The sequence below is a fragment of the Notolepis coatsorum genome (assembly GCF_963971535.1).
Source record: "Notolepis coatsorum genome assembly, chromosome: 1".
In the NCBI taxonomy this organism is placed as follows: Eukaryota; Metazoa; Chordata; class Actinopteri; order Aulopiformes; family Paralepididae; genus Notolepis; species Notolepis coatsorum.
The window spans coordinates 193,302,274-193,316,761 of NC_140165.1; the positions used below are offsets into that span (position 1 = coordinate 193,302,274).

A 14,488-nucleotide genomic window follows, 5' to 3' on the forward strand; every position below is an offset into this window, starting at 1 on the left:
ATTTAGACTCCAAAATAATCGACATTTGAAAAAAAAAAAAAAAAAAAAAAAATCAACCAGGATGGTGCGGAGCTGAAAGACAATGCAAATAGCTAGAGAGGACTCTGACCACACCTAGGGACTCAACTTAGTATCTCTACTATACTTAGTATAGTATGAGGTATCACTTTAGATGCAGATGTTCTCGTTGTTACCACCGAGACTCACCTGACAATGGATAACAACAGGGAACCACAAAATGCATTGAATGCAATGTTTTTAAAACGAACATGCCCCCTTCATTTATTTAACATGAATTAAACACAGGTGATGAATTTGCAGTCATGAAAGGCTACCATATTTCCCATACTAACAGAATAACTAACCAGTTGTTTTCATCTCTCTTTTCAAGAAGGCACACGAATTAGAGATATGATTTCTGAATAAAATCAGACAAAGTAGAAGTGCCCAAAATGAAAGATTAATGATGAAAATAACATAACTTGCATGCTATCTCCTCCTTCTATCCTCTGCTCATAACCACTAAATCCTTGCTATTTCAAGTACTTTCCATGACTGCAAATATCAAAACCACCAGTTGGAGCACAATGATCAAAACATATAAAGTGTACATTTACATGGAACTGACACTTTTATCCAAAGCGACTTACAAGTTCTGTGCGACAGGTCATCAGGAAGGGCACAACTCTATCAGCTGAGTAACAACGTCCATCAAAGTATTGAGTACTACAGAGTAGGTTAGTTTATTAGGACAAGTGCATGACAGCAAGGTTAGTTAGGGTTAGATTTATTTGTATCAGTTGGAAGCAGGATAATCATTTACACAATGATTATCAAAATGCACAAGATGTATTATAGGATAATTGAATTAATGCTACTTAAGAGTAAATGAGAAAACGAATGATTGTTTTTCATGCAAAATAACTGGCTGTCTAGATTTTATGTTTTTTTCCCCATGCTAAATTATGATGAGCCACACTTAGATGTGAAGAAAACCAGAGAAGTCACGACCCAAACACTGTTAAGGACAGGTTAGTACGAAGAGGCATCGACTCAATGGTAAGTAAAATAAAGAAAATGCATAATGGTATTACACAATGAATTAAACTATGAATTGAATGAACCCTAAATGATTTTCCTCTTTAGCAGAAAGGCGTTGAATCATTTATGTGAGGAGGTTTTCTAAGGCAGTTTTCATCATCCTCAGATCATAAATTGGTGAGAGGACAGGACGAGTGAGACGACGCGTGACCTGAACCACGAACGACAGCGGGACCAGGCAAGGAGGAACACAACCCAGAGACCAGGGCGACCCACGGCAGCAGAGGACCACGAAGGACACCGCCAAGGAGCTGCGGACACAACCAGGGCGACGACAACAACCGTGGGAGAACCACCAGCCCACACAACACAGACGTCCCCAAAGGAAGGGGAGCAGAGGCAGAAAGGACAACATGCAGCCTCACCCCATCTGCAAAAAGGGAACTGAAGCCCCCGACCATCAAGGTGGATTCCCATGACAAGATTGTCATCCGTGTGAGAGAGAGCGTCCTACAGACAGGCCGCTACACCAGCAAACCCTCGCCCCTCTGGTACCGCGATGACGGGGAGCGGGGGACCAACCACCACACAGCACGTTCAAGACCACCCTACCGCCATGTCTCTGGGCCTGATAAAGGTCAAGCGTGAGCACAGTGGCAGACATGTGATGGTGGTGGAGAACAACATAGGCTCCAGGAAAAGAGTCTGCAAGGCCACTATAGTTGACCGCCCCACTGCTACCGGTGACCCTGTGACCCTTGACAAGGTACACAGGGAGTGGACGGCGACCTCCTGTAGGCCCCCTCTGAATGATGGAGGAGCGAATGTTCCCGATTGCATCGTCAAGAAGAGAGACATCATCAGAGACCTGTGGACCAACATTACTTATTATAATTATTATGTATTTATTTAATTTTTACTGTGTTACTGTTTGGCCCTGCCAAACGACAGACAGAGAACAACTTGTCAACAGCGACGCGACATCAGTCAGATTAATACCTTCACAAACAAGAACAGCCTCAAAATTGTATATGTATCTGGAAAATGATGAACTAGGGATGTGATGAAATGAAATCAATGAGATAGCATTAACAATGTTTAGAACCACTAGGTTAACGGTTTTCAATTTTCAATTAGCCACTAAGGTAATGTCTATTGTAAATATTACTATGTTTGTATGTGTACAACCATGATCTTAGCTCCCATAGATATTATCATGAAGACACATAGTTACCACTTAAATGTCTGAGTCACGACGTGAGTATGGTAATTGTTGTTTGATATCAGAGTTGAGGACCACTCATTGATATAGGTATTTGAGTGGCTAAATCAGACCATTATTAATAAAAGAAAAGGGTGATATTCCCACATCTCTGATATCAAAATAACACAGACTTTAGTCCAGTCAATCATGTCATGAATCACGTATGTAAATATTTCTATTTTAAACTGTTATGCCAACCACGGATTTGAATTGATTTTCACTCATTAATCCAGTTAACCAACAAATCACAATGGCCAAAATTTTCATTATGTTAATTGTTTTCTATTTCATTCATTATCTGATAACCGATGGATTACATCGGTCCCATTCTTTTACCATATCTATTCACTTTTCAATATTCTACCTGTTCCAAATAATCCTGGTATATTATACATTAATCTCACCCACATTATGAAGAGAAAAGTGAGTAACTGTGGAATAATATAATGATTCCCCAACTCTCTCATGTAAAGACATTCCCCTCCCCTGTGTCCCCTTACCTGTGTACCCCTCCCCCACCCATTTGACCTATCAAATGGGACCACATCCCCCCCTTTTAACTATATAAGGTTCCTCCCGACCACAATCCAGGTCGCTACCTGGGTCATTCAGCTGATCACCTGGGGCGCAAGCCTCAGCCATTCTCTCTAACTACTATTTGTACATTTCTATCTGTCTGGATAATAAACCTTATTATCTTGATCTCGGTTGACTGAGTACATTCTTCAGGATATCCACGATATCCCACACCAGCAACAATATGTGAGTGCCGGACGCATTCCCCGGTACACGGAGATCACCAGAGATCCATTTCCGGTTGTAACTCGCCCGATCACCACCAGGCGGCAGTATTGAAGCGTTGCAGAGTTGTGCAGGCTCCCACTGTATCAGCCGAGGCTGGGTGAGGGCATTCTGAATACCATGGCAAAAAAATATGTTGTACGCCGTGGAATGGCAGAATTAGCATGACCTTGAAACACGTTGTACAACATTTTTGGCGCAGGATGTGTTAAGTTCAATGCACACGGCGGGCAACAGACGTCGCCTGGCGATGTGATCGTCTGTCGCTCAACGACAATCGCTTGGCCCCCCACACCAGATCCGACCGTTCAGGTATAATAAGCTATATGTGTCGCTCTGTCTAGCTGGGGGTGTGGTTTCCCCCCGGGAGATATGAGAGGACGGACCGGACGTTAGGTCGTCGTGAAGCGAGATGAATTAGCAGGTAGCTGTGTTGTGCATTATGAGGGAAGTATTAACCTGTAAAACCCATATTGAGCTGGAATTAAACCACCATATACGAATACAACCTCTCCTCATTCTTCCTGACATTACTGCATGACTGATCGCTACAATACGTTCATTACCACCGATTGGACAAGTATTATGCACCTGCTGAGAGAGAATGTTTTTTTCACAGAAGACGCAAACTGTTTTGTTCTCAACCATCATTTCTTTGGACAATAAACCTTACAAACGACATCAGCTGGATATTAAACTCTGTCAACATCCACAACTTATTTTGTTACCCGAGTATAAAAACATCTAGTAGGTGCATCGTGGCGCATTGTAGATTTATTAGTTAATGACAAGCGGCCAATAAACCTTAAGTTCTCCAACTAACGTTATTTATTTAAATTGTTCCTGTTAATGAATAATTAACATAAGTAGCATGGTAATAATACGTAGGTTATTGATCAATGAATGTATTGATAAATTCATTTATATTACAAATGATACACCAGTAGAAGTCATGTTATTTCCTCATTACATATGGGCGGGCGGGCGGGGTTACTGTTCCATGCCATCGTTGTATAGACCTACCTCGCCTGAGTATTTAAACCCTGCCCGCACGGCTCGGATCGTCCCAGAGAAGAAACTACACCATTCCCAATGGAGTGCAATACCAGCTGGAAGGCGGCAGTATTTGCCCTTTTGCGAGCTCAGACCCATTCCCAACGATAACATCAGGCTGGATCGATGAAAATGAATGGATATCACATATATATACACGTCTGAGATATACACTCACATAGGGGGCAGAGGCACACATGGATACGAGACACACACAAGAGATAGGAGTACAGTCACATACCAGGAAGATGCACACACACACATATGAGGCATGTACACATGCTTACGTGATACACGTACCCACATACATGTGTTGGAGACATGCGTGCATGCATGTTATCATGCACAACTGCATATGTCTGGGGCGCTTTCTCTCACATGCAATATGGAGAAGGGTGGCATCCCGATAGAGGATGCAGCACATACCTGCTCGAAGGTAGTTCGGTCTACATGCAAAGTATATATATCAGGGATGTATACGCATAATGTATAGTATAGTATGTTTCTTTTTTCGTAAGTCTTTTTTTATTTTCCATGTCAGTTGTTAATGTATTTGTATGAGTCCTTTACATGTTTTGTATGTTCTTACAAAAAAGAAAAAGGCAAATCCTGGAAATTGCATATGATGATGTGGAAAGAGATGTTTTGAATATTGGAGAGATTTGTGCAAAAAATATAAAAAAAATAAAAAAAAAAAAAAAATGAATGGATATCGCTAATAAAAGAAATAACGATTAAAACCCGACTATACTCGTGATTGCCGCTGAATGAGTTAAGACTAAGAGCAAATACAATGTGTTAGATTGGACATTTGATTAATTATATCAAGCTAAGAATAAGCAATTTAACAACCCTCAGCACCAGCCGTTTCTCCCTGTAACCTGGTGTAACCAGAGCGTTCCTACTGGTTGATACCGTTAATACGGAAACTATCTGGAAACCACTCAGCAAGGGTAGACTGTCCTAACTGCTACAACTGTATCATACTGTATGAATACTTTCTATTATATCATACTGTATGAATACTTTCTATTATATCATACTGTATGAATACTTTCTATTATATCATGCTGTATGAATACTTGAATATTGTTGTTTACATGTTGCATGCATGTATCCCCTCCCTACTTCCCATTTCCCCATGTGGAATGCACCTGATTGGATAAATGACATGCTGGTGCTCTAGTGCGAGATCTAGTGGCTGAATGTTATCTTATAGCACCTTTAATGTTCTTGTTTTTCAGTCTTTTATTTTGAGGTTTTCTGACTGGAATTCCAAAGGACTCTGCTGCTCACAGAACACGTTGGTAAGTTTTATGTCTGATTACCGCACATCCTGCTCACAACAGAACCATAGGATTCAGGTTGAAAATGGGTGGAATGCAATGAAGATTGGTCCCAACCTGACTAAGAAGTATACTCACTGACTGACAGGTAGACATCTTGAAGGTCTTGGTGGTCCAGATGATGAAGATGATGGACGCTAGAATATGAAGACGAAGACACACACACACACACGATTTGATGATGTAAATTCCAATTCTAGTAAGAAACACACACACAACACAAGACAAAATACACTGAGATGCATATGCACACACACACATGCATGTACACACACAACAAAACACACTGGCATTCGTGTAGACACACAAGATAAAATACAAGACACAATATTGATTGATTGATTGATTGAAAACTTTATTAACAGATTGCAGAATGGGTACAATACAGTACAGCTCAATACACACAATTGTTAAGGGGATGCAGACCAGAGAAAGACTTTCGTCTTGTTTACATCAGGGTCCCCCATTTTCAATTCATCAGGACATATATGACATACATGACATACAGATACAGTACTGCTACATCTATACATTTATGACATACCAGATTTGCAAATACAGTACTGTTTGTGATACAAAGAGTCCAGAAAAGGGAGTATATACATTTGACATAAAAACTGTACCTTGGAGTTTCAAGTTTCAAGTTTCTTTAATAGTTGTCATACAGAAGTACAGAATACTTTCATACAAAATGCTTCTTACTGTTACGCTCCAGAGACTGTGCTAGACAAGATAGTATCAAATAACATAGTATAGCATGTAATTTAGAAGAAGAAAATTAGGTCACAGTGTTCGGTATAGACATATGTACAATGTTCTGAGTTACCATATAATATACAATACTATGCAGTGTACTAATGTACAGTACTATATAGTGCAAAGCAGAAATGGGATGAGGTACAATTTAGGTACAATTTACAGTAAGGTGTACGAGTTGTAGTGCAATCCTTCATCAATAAATATAAAGTGTGGGGAGTGGGTGCTACAGTGTGTTTGTTTAAAGTGGGTGTGTGCTATAAAGTGTGTGGAGTGGGTGCTACAGTGTGTTTGTTTAAAGTGAGTGTGTGCGTGTGGATGTGTGTGCTATGTGCGTTTGGTGGTTGTTGTTGTGTAGTGTTCATTGTTCGTTTAGCAGCCTGATGGCCTGGGGATAGAAGCTTCTTCTGAGTCTTTCTGTGCTCGCCTTGAGACTCCGGTATCGCTTGCCTGACCGCAGCAGTTCAAAGAGGCAGTTGTTCGGGTGACTGGAGTCCTTAATGATTCTCTTAGCCTTGCCCCTGCACCGCTTGTTGTAAATGTTCTGGAGGGTGGGGAGCCCCCCTCCAATTGTGCGTTCGGCTGAACGTGTCACTCTTTGTAGTCTGCTTCGGTCTTGTGCAGTGCTATTCCCAAACCAGGAGGTGATGTTGCCGGTCAAGATGCTCTCTATTGTACATGAGTAGAAGTTCTTAAGGATCTTCTGACTGACTTGGAACTTCCTTAGGCGCCTGAGGAAGTAGAGGCGTTGTCGTGCCTTCTTCACAACACTGTCAATGTGTGTGGTCCATGTCAAGTCCTCGGATATGTAGGCTCCGAGGTACTTAAAGCTGTTGACTCTCTCAACCGGTGCCACGTCGATGCTGAGGGGGCTGTAGTCCTTGACCCCCGACCTCCTGAAGTCCACAATCATCTCCTTTGTTTTGCTGACGTTCAGGGAGAGGCTGTTTTCCTGGCACCATCCCGCCAGGACCTTGACCTCTTCCAGGTAGGCCCTCTCGTCGTTGGCAGAGATCAGGCCCACCACCACTGTGTCGTCAGCAAATTTGATGATTGTATTGCTACTCCGCTGAGCCACACAGTCGTGTGTGTACAGGGAGTAGAGGAGGGGACTCAGAACACAGCCCTGGGGGGCCCCTATGTTGAGGGTGATGGATGAGGAGGTGCAGTTGCCTGCTCTCACCACCTGGGGTCTGCCAGTCAGGAAGTCCAAGACCCACTGGCAGAGGTCATAGTTCAAGCCCAGGTCCCTGAGCTTGGCTATGAGTATGGAGGGGACTATGGTATTGAATGCCGAGCTGTAGTCGATGAATAGCATTCTCACATAGTTCCCATGCCTCTTGTCCAGGTGTGATGCTGCTGTGTGCAGCACATGGGCTATGGCGTCCTCCGTGGACCTGTTGGGGCGGTATGCAAATTGCAGGGGGTCCATGTTGATGGGGAGGGAGGAGCAGATGTAGCCCTTTACTAGCTTCTCAAAGCACTTCATGGCTATGGAGGTGAGAGCTACAGGGCGGTAGTCGTTGAGGCAAGCAGGCTTGGATTTTTTGGGTACAGGGATAATAGTGGACTTCTTCAGGCAGGTGGGGATGACAGCCTGTTCTAAGGACAGGTTAAATATGTCAGTGAATACTGGGGCCAGTTGGTCGGCACAGACTTTTAGGACATGGCCGGGGATGCCGTCCGGACCTGCTGCCTTCCTGATATTCACTTTTTTAAAGGTCCGCCTCACCTCATGCTCTGTTACCCTGAACACTGCGCCTCCATCAGCAGCCGACCCCCCCCCCCCCCCCATTGCTGTGGCTTGTGAGCTGGTGTTGTTATTACCAGCATCAAACCTTGCATAGAAGGTATTGAGGTCATTTGCTAAGGAGATGTCACTGTTCAGTTTGAGGGAGGCGCCTTTGTAGTCTGTCATCGTTTTGAGCCCCTGCCACATAGCTCTAGAGTCAGCTTGTTCAAACTGGAGTTCAATTTTATCCCTGTAGCGCCGTTTGGCCTCTGACACTGTCCTCCTTACGTTGTATCGCGCCACCTTGTGGTCATTCATGTTGCCTGCCACTAGGCCGTCGTTGTATGCTTTGGTGCGCTCTCTCAGAGCTTCACGGACGGATTTGTCTACCCAGGGTTTTTGATTTGGGTAAACTCTCATTTTGGTAGTGGGGATTGTTTCTTCCACCAAAGTACAAACATAGTCCAGCACTGTCTCCGTGTAGACATTAATGTTATCGGTGTCGCGGAACACATTCCAGTCTGTGCAGTGAAACGCAGACTGGAGCGTCTCCTCTGACGTCAAATCCCATTTCTGCACCTCTCGCGAGACTACAGGAGTACTTTTGATTCTCTGTTTGTACATTGGTGAAAGAAAGATGGACGCGTGATCTGATTTACCAAAGCCACTATCAGAATGAGCCTTGTAGCCACCTTTAAATTGCGTGTAACAGTGATCTAGGATGTTACCGCCTCTGGTGTTGCAAGTCACATGCTGATAGAAGTCAGGTAATACCTTTCTCAGATTGGCGCTATTGAAATCACCCAGCACCAAAATGGCGGCGTTAACGTTCGCCGCTTGTATTCTATTTACCTCGTCGTGGAGTCTGGAGAGCGCGACGTTGTTGCTGGCTTGCGGTGGAATATACACTCCTACAAGGATGATCGCCGTTAACTCCCTCGGGAGGAAGAAAGGACGACACTTGATGGTTATATATTCCAGGTCTGGGCAGCAGTGGTTGGATAATTCCTTCACGTTAGTTGGATCGCTCCAATTGTTGTTAAACATGAAGGCAATACCTCCTCCACGTTGTTTACCGGACTCTGCTGTACGATCCTTGCGGTGGATAAAGACGTGTTCAGCTGGTTGGATTGCGTGGTCTGGAACGTCCGACGTGAGCCACGTTTCGGTGAAGCAGAGAACGTTGCAGTCCCTAACGTCTCTTTGGTATTGAATCCTTGCTCGGATGTCATCCAGTTTATTGTCAATTGATTGTACATTGGCTAGCAATATACTGGGCAATGGCGTTCGGTGGCGTCTGGATCTCAGCCTGTTACGGATCCCAGCTCTCTTCCCACGCCGTCTGGTTCCTTTGTTCCTGGGATCAAGGAACAAAGGCTCTGGTCCCATTCTCCGGAGAATCTCCTCAGGCCATTGTTGCGGTTCGGAAAGCTGGTCCAGTGAGTAATCCAATCGGTAAGGGGAGGAGGTTGGGTGGGGTTGTGTGGGGGGGGGGTTGGGTAGGGAGGGGTTGGGGGGGAAACACTGTACAACTGTACAAGCAAAACTGTACATTGGGATATTGACAACCATACTAGGTAATTTACATTGGAGGGGGTTGGGGGGGGGGGGGGAAACACTGTACAAACAAGCAAAACTGTACATTGGAATATTGACAAAACCATACTAGGTAAATTACTGTACATTGGAGGGGGTTGGGTTAGGACATTTACAGGGGCCAGTTTCGAATTGCAGTCTCCCGTAGGTGTTCCTTGAGAGTGGTTTTGAAAGTGGGTAGTGATTCACATTCCTTTACAGCTTTGGGTAGGGCGTTCCACATTGATGTGGCATAATTGCTAAACGTGTTTAGTCCCTTGTTTGAGCCGAATCTGGGTTTAACATGATTTGTGGAGCTCCCTCTGGTGTTGTGATCGTGGTATTCACTGACCTTTGGGAAGTATTTTGACATGTACATGGGTACCTTGGTCGTGTAGTGTATCTTGTAGACCAGGCCCATTGCAAGTTGCTGTACTCTGTCGTCTACTCTAAGACATCCTAGGTTGTCAAAGTGGGCAGAGGTGAGGTGGGTTCTAGGAGTAAGGTCAAGCAGTAGTCTGACCAGTTTGTTTTGAGATGTTTGTAATTTTGTTTTTAGCGCCTTTGAGGTGCTTTGGTACTATGAGGTGCAAGCATAGTCGTAGTACCCTTGAATGAGTGCTCCTGCCAGAGTCTTCAGGGTATTCCTATTTACCAGAGAGGAGATCCGGTACAAGAATCGAGTTCGTTGATTTACTTTTTTTATTACATTGGATGCCATTTTGTCACAGGAGAGATTAGCCTCTAGGATGGAACCCAGGTAGGTAATTTAATCTTTCCTTGTGACAATATTGTCACCCACTGTAACTGAGAAGCCATCGGTCTTGCTGAGTTTGTTATTTGAACCGAAGAGAATGGACTGTTTTGCCCATGTGTAATGATAGTTTGTTATCAGGGAGCCATATGCAGATTCTGCCTAGTTCCGAGCTGAGGGTTTTTTCAACCTGTAACTTGTTCTTGTCAGAGACCAGCAGGGCTGAGTCGTCCGCAAACAGGAACAAGTTGCAGTCACAAGATGAGGACATGTCATTTGCATAAATTAGGAACAGTAGCGGTCCTAGTATGCTTCCTTGTGGAACACCACAGCTCACTGTGAGGGGGGAATACAATACACGGACAAACTTATCAAAATCTCTCAAATAATGATATATTTTCCTTTCCTACATTCACTCAGCTGTGGTATGAACCATCTTACTGCTTCACACTTAAAACAAACTATTTATTGTCAGTTGTCATGCTCTTAAACATGTATTACAAATACCAAGGTCTGCACCTTCATCTCAACATATACTCAGTTGCCATGGTAACCAAATTGACATACATCAATACCACCAACACCAGTAGAATAAATCATTTTGGTAGCACTTCATATTACAGTGCACTTTAATTAAATAGTAATAAACACCTAATAGCGATAACCGTTCAAATACAGAGCTACACATTTAACTGAGCATTTCCTTGGTTGCCATGGTAATGAGTATCTATTTTGGTGAGGAAGTGTGTAAGAAGAAGATTGCTAAACAATCTACCTCTTACAAGTGCACATAGACACAATACACTGACATGAGTGTGTACACACTAGGGGTGTAACGATGCATCGATTAATCAAAATGCATCGATTCTAATGTGTTCGATTCGATGCATCGATTTGAATATGTTAGAATCGATTATAATCGAATTAACTGATAGAAAATGTACAGAAAATGTATCGAATCGAATCGCATCGAATCGTGGTCAAATTAAGAGATATCATGATGCATTGAATCGTTGCCTGAAGAATCGTAATCGAATCGAATCGTTGTGAGGTCGAAGCGTTACACCCCTAGTACACATCATCATCATCAGGTGGCTTCTTCGTTCCGAAGGTTGCCTATCACTCTCCAACCCATTCTGTCCCCACTTCTTCTCTCCAATCACAGACATCGTCTACCCAGCCTCTTCTTGGTCTTCCACTTCCTCTCTTTCCATCCACCTTCCCCATCACCACCTTCTTGAACATCTCCCCACTGGATCCTCTCAGAACATGCCCGCACAACTCCATCTTTCTCTTTTTCAGCCTCCAGCAGCTGTCCTCCTTGCATACCTGCTCTTCTCAGTACCTCCTCATTCTTGATCTTATCCTTCCATGTTATCTTCAGCATCTTCCTCAGCGTCCACAATAAAAGAGTCTATCATCCTCTTTGCACACACACACACAACACAAGACACAATACACTGACACGCGTGTGTCCACAGACACACACAAGACAAAATACACTGACAGACACACAACAGACAGATGACAGACTCACCTATAACAGCAAAGATGAGTGTGTTGGTAAAGTGTCTGTACAGAGACAACTTCACCACGTTCCTCCTCAGCTTCAGCAGCTTCATGGTTCCAGCCAGACTCACAAAGATGTAAACTTACTGTCAAGGAATACTCTGTAGCCTCTGAATACATATATACTAAATACTCTGTAGCCTCTGAATTAGGGATGTCCGATATTATCGGCCGACCAATATTATCGGCCGATATCGGCAGTAAAATGTGATATCGGAAAATATCGGTATCGGTAAAAAAAAAAGAAAAAAACAATAATTTTTTTTTTTTTTACATTTATTTAACCTTTATTTACCCAGGCAAGCAAGTAAGAACCAATTCTTATTTTATTTATTGTCAAAAGTATGCATGTTGGTTTAAAATGTTCATTTTTACTTTTTTAATGATCATATTTTGCACAGATAATGCTTACATTTAGAAAGCCTTTTGAATGCATCCAGTGAAATTATTAGTTACCTGAAATTATTCCGTTTTTTGGGGGGGAAACCCTGCATATATCGGTATCGGTTGATATCGGTATCGGTATCGGTATCGGAAATTGGAGTTGGACAATATCGGAATATCGGTATCGGTAAAAAAGCCAATATCGAGCATCCCTACTCTGAATACATATATACTAACTACTCTGTACCCTCTGAATACATATATACTAAATACTCTGTAGCCTCTGAATACATATATACTAAATACTCTGTAGCCTCTGAATACATATATACTAACTACTCTGTAGCCTCTGAATACATATATACTAAATACTCTGTAGCCTCTGAATACATATATACTAAATACTCTGTAGCCTCTGAATACATATATACTAACTACTCTGTACCCTCTGAATACATATATACTAAATACTCTGTACCCTCTGAATACATATATACTAACTACTCTGTAGCCTCTGAATATATATATATACTAACTGGCACATCAAGGAATACTCTTTAATGGCTGCTTTTCTTTATATAGCGCTTTTATCCAAAGCGCTTTACTTAAGCATTACATCACGCGCAGGAGTGGTTTGTGACCAATAAACCATGCCTAGGGGTGGTCGTTAGGCCCGAGGCGCAGCCGAGGGTCGTTAGACCCCCCTAGGCATGGTTTATTGGTCACAAATCACGACTGCAAGTGATGTAAAGCTTTTATACAACTGCCAGATTCATCCAACCTTATTTCTATACAATAAACACACATTAATCGAAGATTTATTGAAAAAACCATCCGCCAGAAAAAGTAGTTCCCACAACTACAAAAAAGACAAGTTGCCTCCATGTGGAAGCAGCTTGAAGTGCATCCAACCAAACTAACACATCCAACTGTGTATTATTGGAATGATTGAGAGAAGTTGCCTCATGTGGAAGCAGCTTGAAGTGCATCCAACCAACTAACACATCCAACTGTGTATTATTGGAATGATTGATTGAAAATTGTATTACCAGATGCAGAATGGGTACAATACAGTATGGCTCAATACACACAATTGTTAAGGGAATGCAGACCTACTTTCCATAGAACTTCATTCTTAGATGCTTCTATATAAAGTAGGTAAAACAAATTAAAAAGTCTTCTTTGCCCTATAGGAAAAAAACGTTTTCTTCGCCCTATTCTTTTATTTATTTTTTTAAACCTACTGTAGAGGGCCTAAACTTAACCAGTTGGAAACCAAGCGTACAGTAATAAAATTAGCAATCAATCAATCAATCAACTCAATAGGCCATGCTCACTTAGAACAGCGCAGCACCCAGCTCTCTGACTATCCCCCGCGTTGCAGGCAGAGTGTGTGTGTGTGTGTGCATGCGTGTGCGTGCGTGTGTGTGTGTGCGTGTGTGTGTGTGTGTGTATGTGTGTGGGGGGGGGGGGGGGTGTGTGGCGGTGGGTGGAGACTAGAGCGAGCGCTGACAGTCGAAAGGAAAAAGAAATTGAAAAAAAAATCGCAAATTAATCCATCAATCAATCCGCGATTTTTCTTTTGTTACAGAATGATTCAAGACCCATCAATTACATCATCCAACATTGTTTAAACGACTAAGACATTCGCTGTGACATAATCGCTTGATATTTAGTCGTTTAGTCGCCATTATAATATCCATTTGTAAAGATTATTGGCCACCTTCTTGTGATCCGGCGGAGTGATGTGATGTGGGTCGGTTGTGGGCGGGTCCTGGGCCAGCAGCGTAGATTGTTGCCAATAAAGACGTGTTAATGGCCAATCAGAATCGAGAAATTTGCATGCCGTTGTATAAAATTTGTTACTCACATTTTACCCATTCACTCACACATTCACTCAAACATTCACACACCGACAGCGGAGGCAACCATGCAAGGTGTCAACCTGCTCATCGGGAGCAATTAGGGGTTAAGTGTCTTGCTCAAGGACACATCGACACGCTGCCCGGGATGAGCGGGAATCAAACCGGGAACCTCCGGATTGCCAGACGACTGCTCTACCTCCCGAGCCACTGTCGCCCCTGAATACATATATACTAAATACTCTTTACACTCTTGAAGGAATCTATGTTTTTCAATGTGTATATAATGTATGTATTGGTGGGTGACAGCATCTACTCAGACGGATCTATAGATCTTAAAAGTAGCCAGCA

General features: G+C 42.9%; 1 protein-coding gene across 2 annotated transcripts in view; it reads right to left on the reverse strand.

Moving 5' to 3' along the window:
* LOC311241537 (transmembrane protein 87A) overlaps positions 1 to 14,488 on the reverse strand; it is a 164,254-nt gene that overhangs the window by 57,755 nt on the left and 92,011 nt on the right. For both annotated transcript variants that reach the window (XM_084330386.1, XM_084330385.1), the window contains exons 14-15: positions 11,860 to 11,966; positions 5,584 to 5,642 (exon numbers count right to left, since the gene is read on the reverse strand). In XM_084330386.1, the coding sequence (XP_084186512.1) occupies positions 5,584 to 5,642; positions 11,860 to 11,966 (166 nt within the window). The remainder of the gene's footprint in view (positions 1 to 5,583; positions 5,643 to 11,859; positions 11,967 to 14,488) is intronic.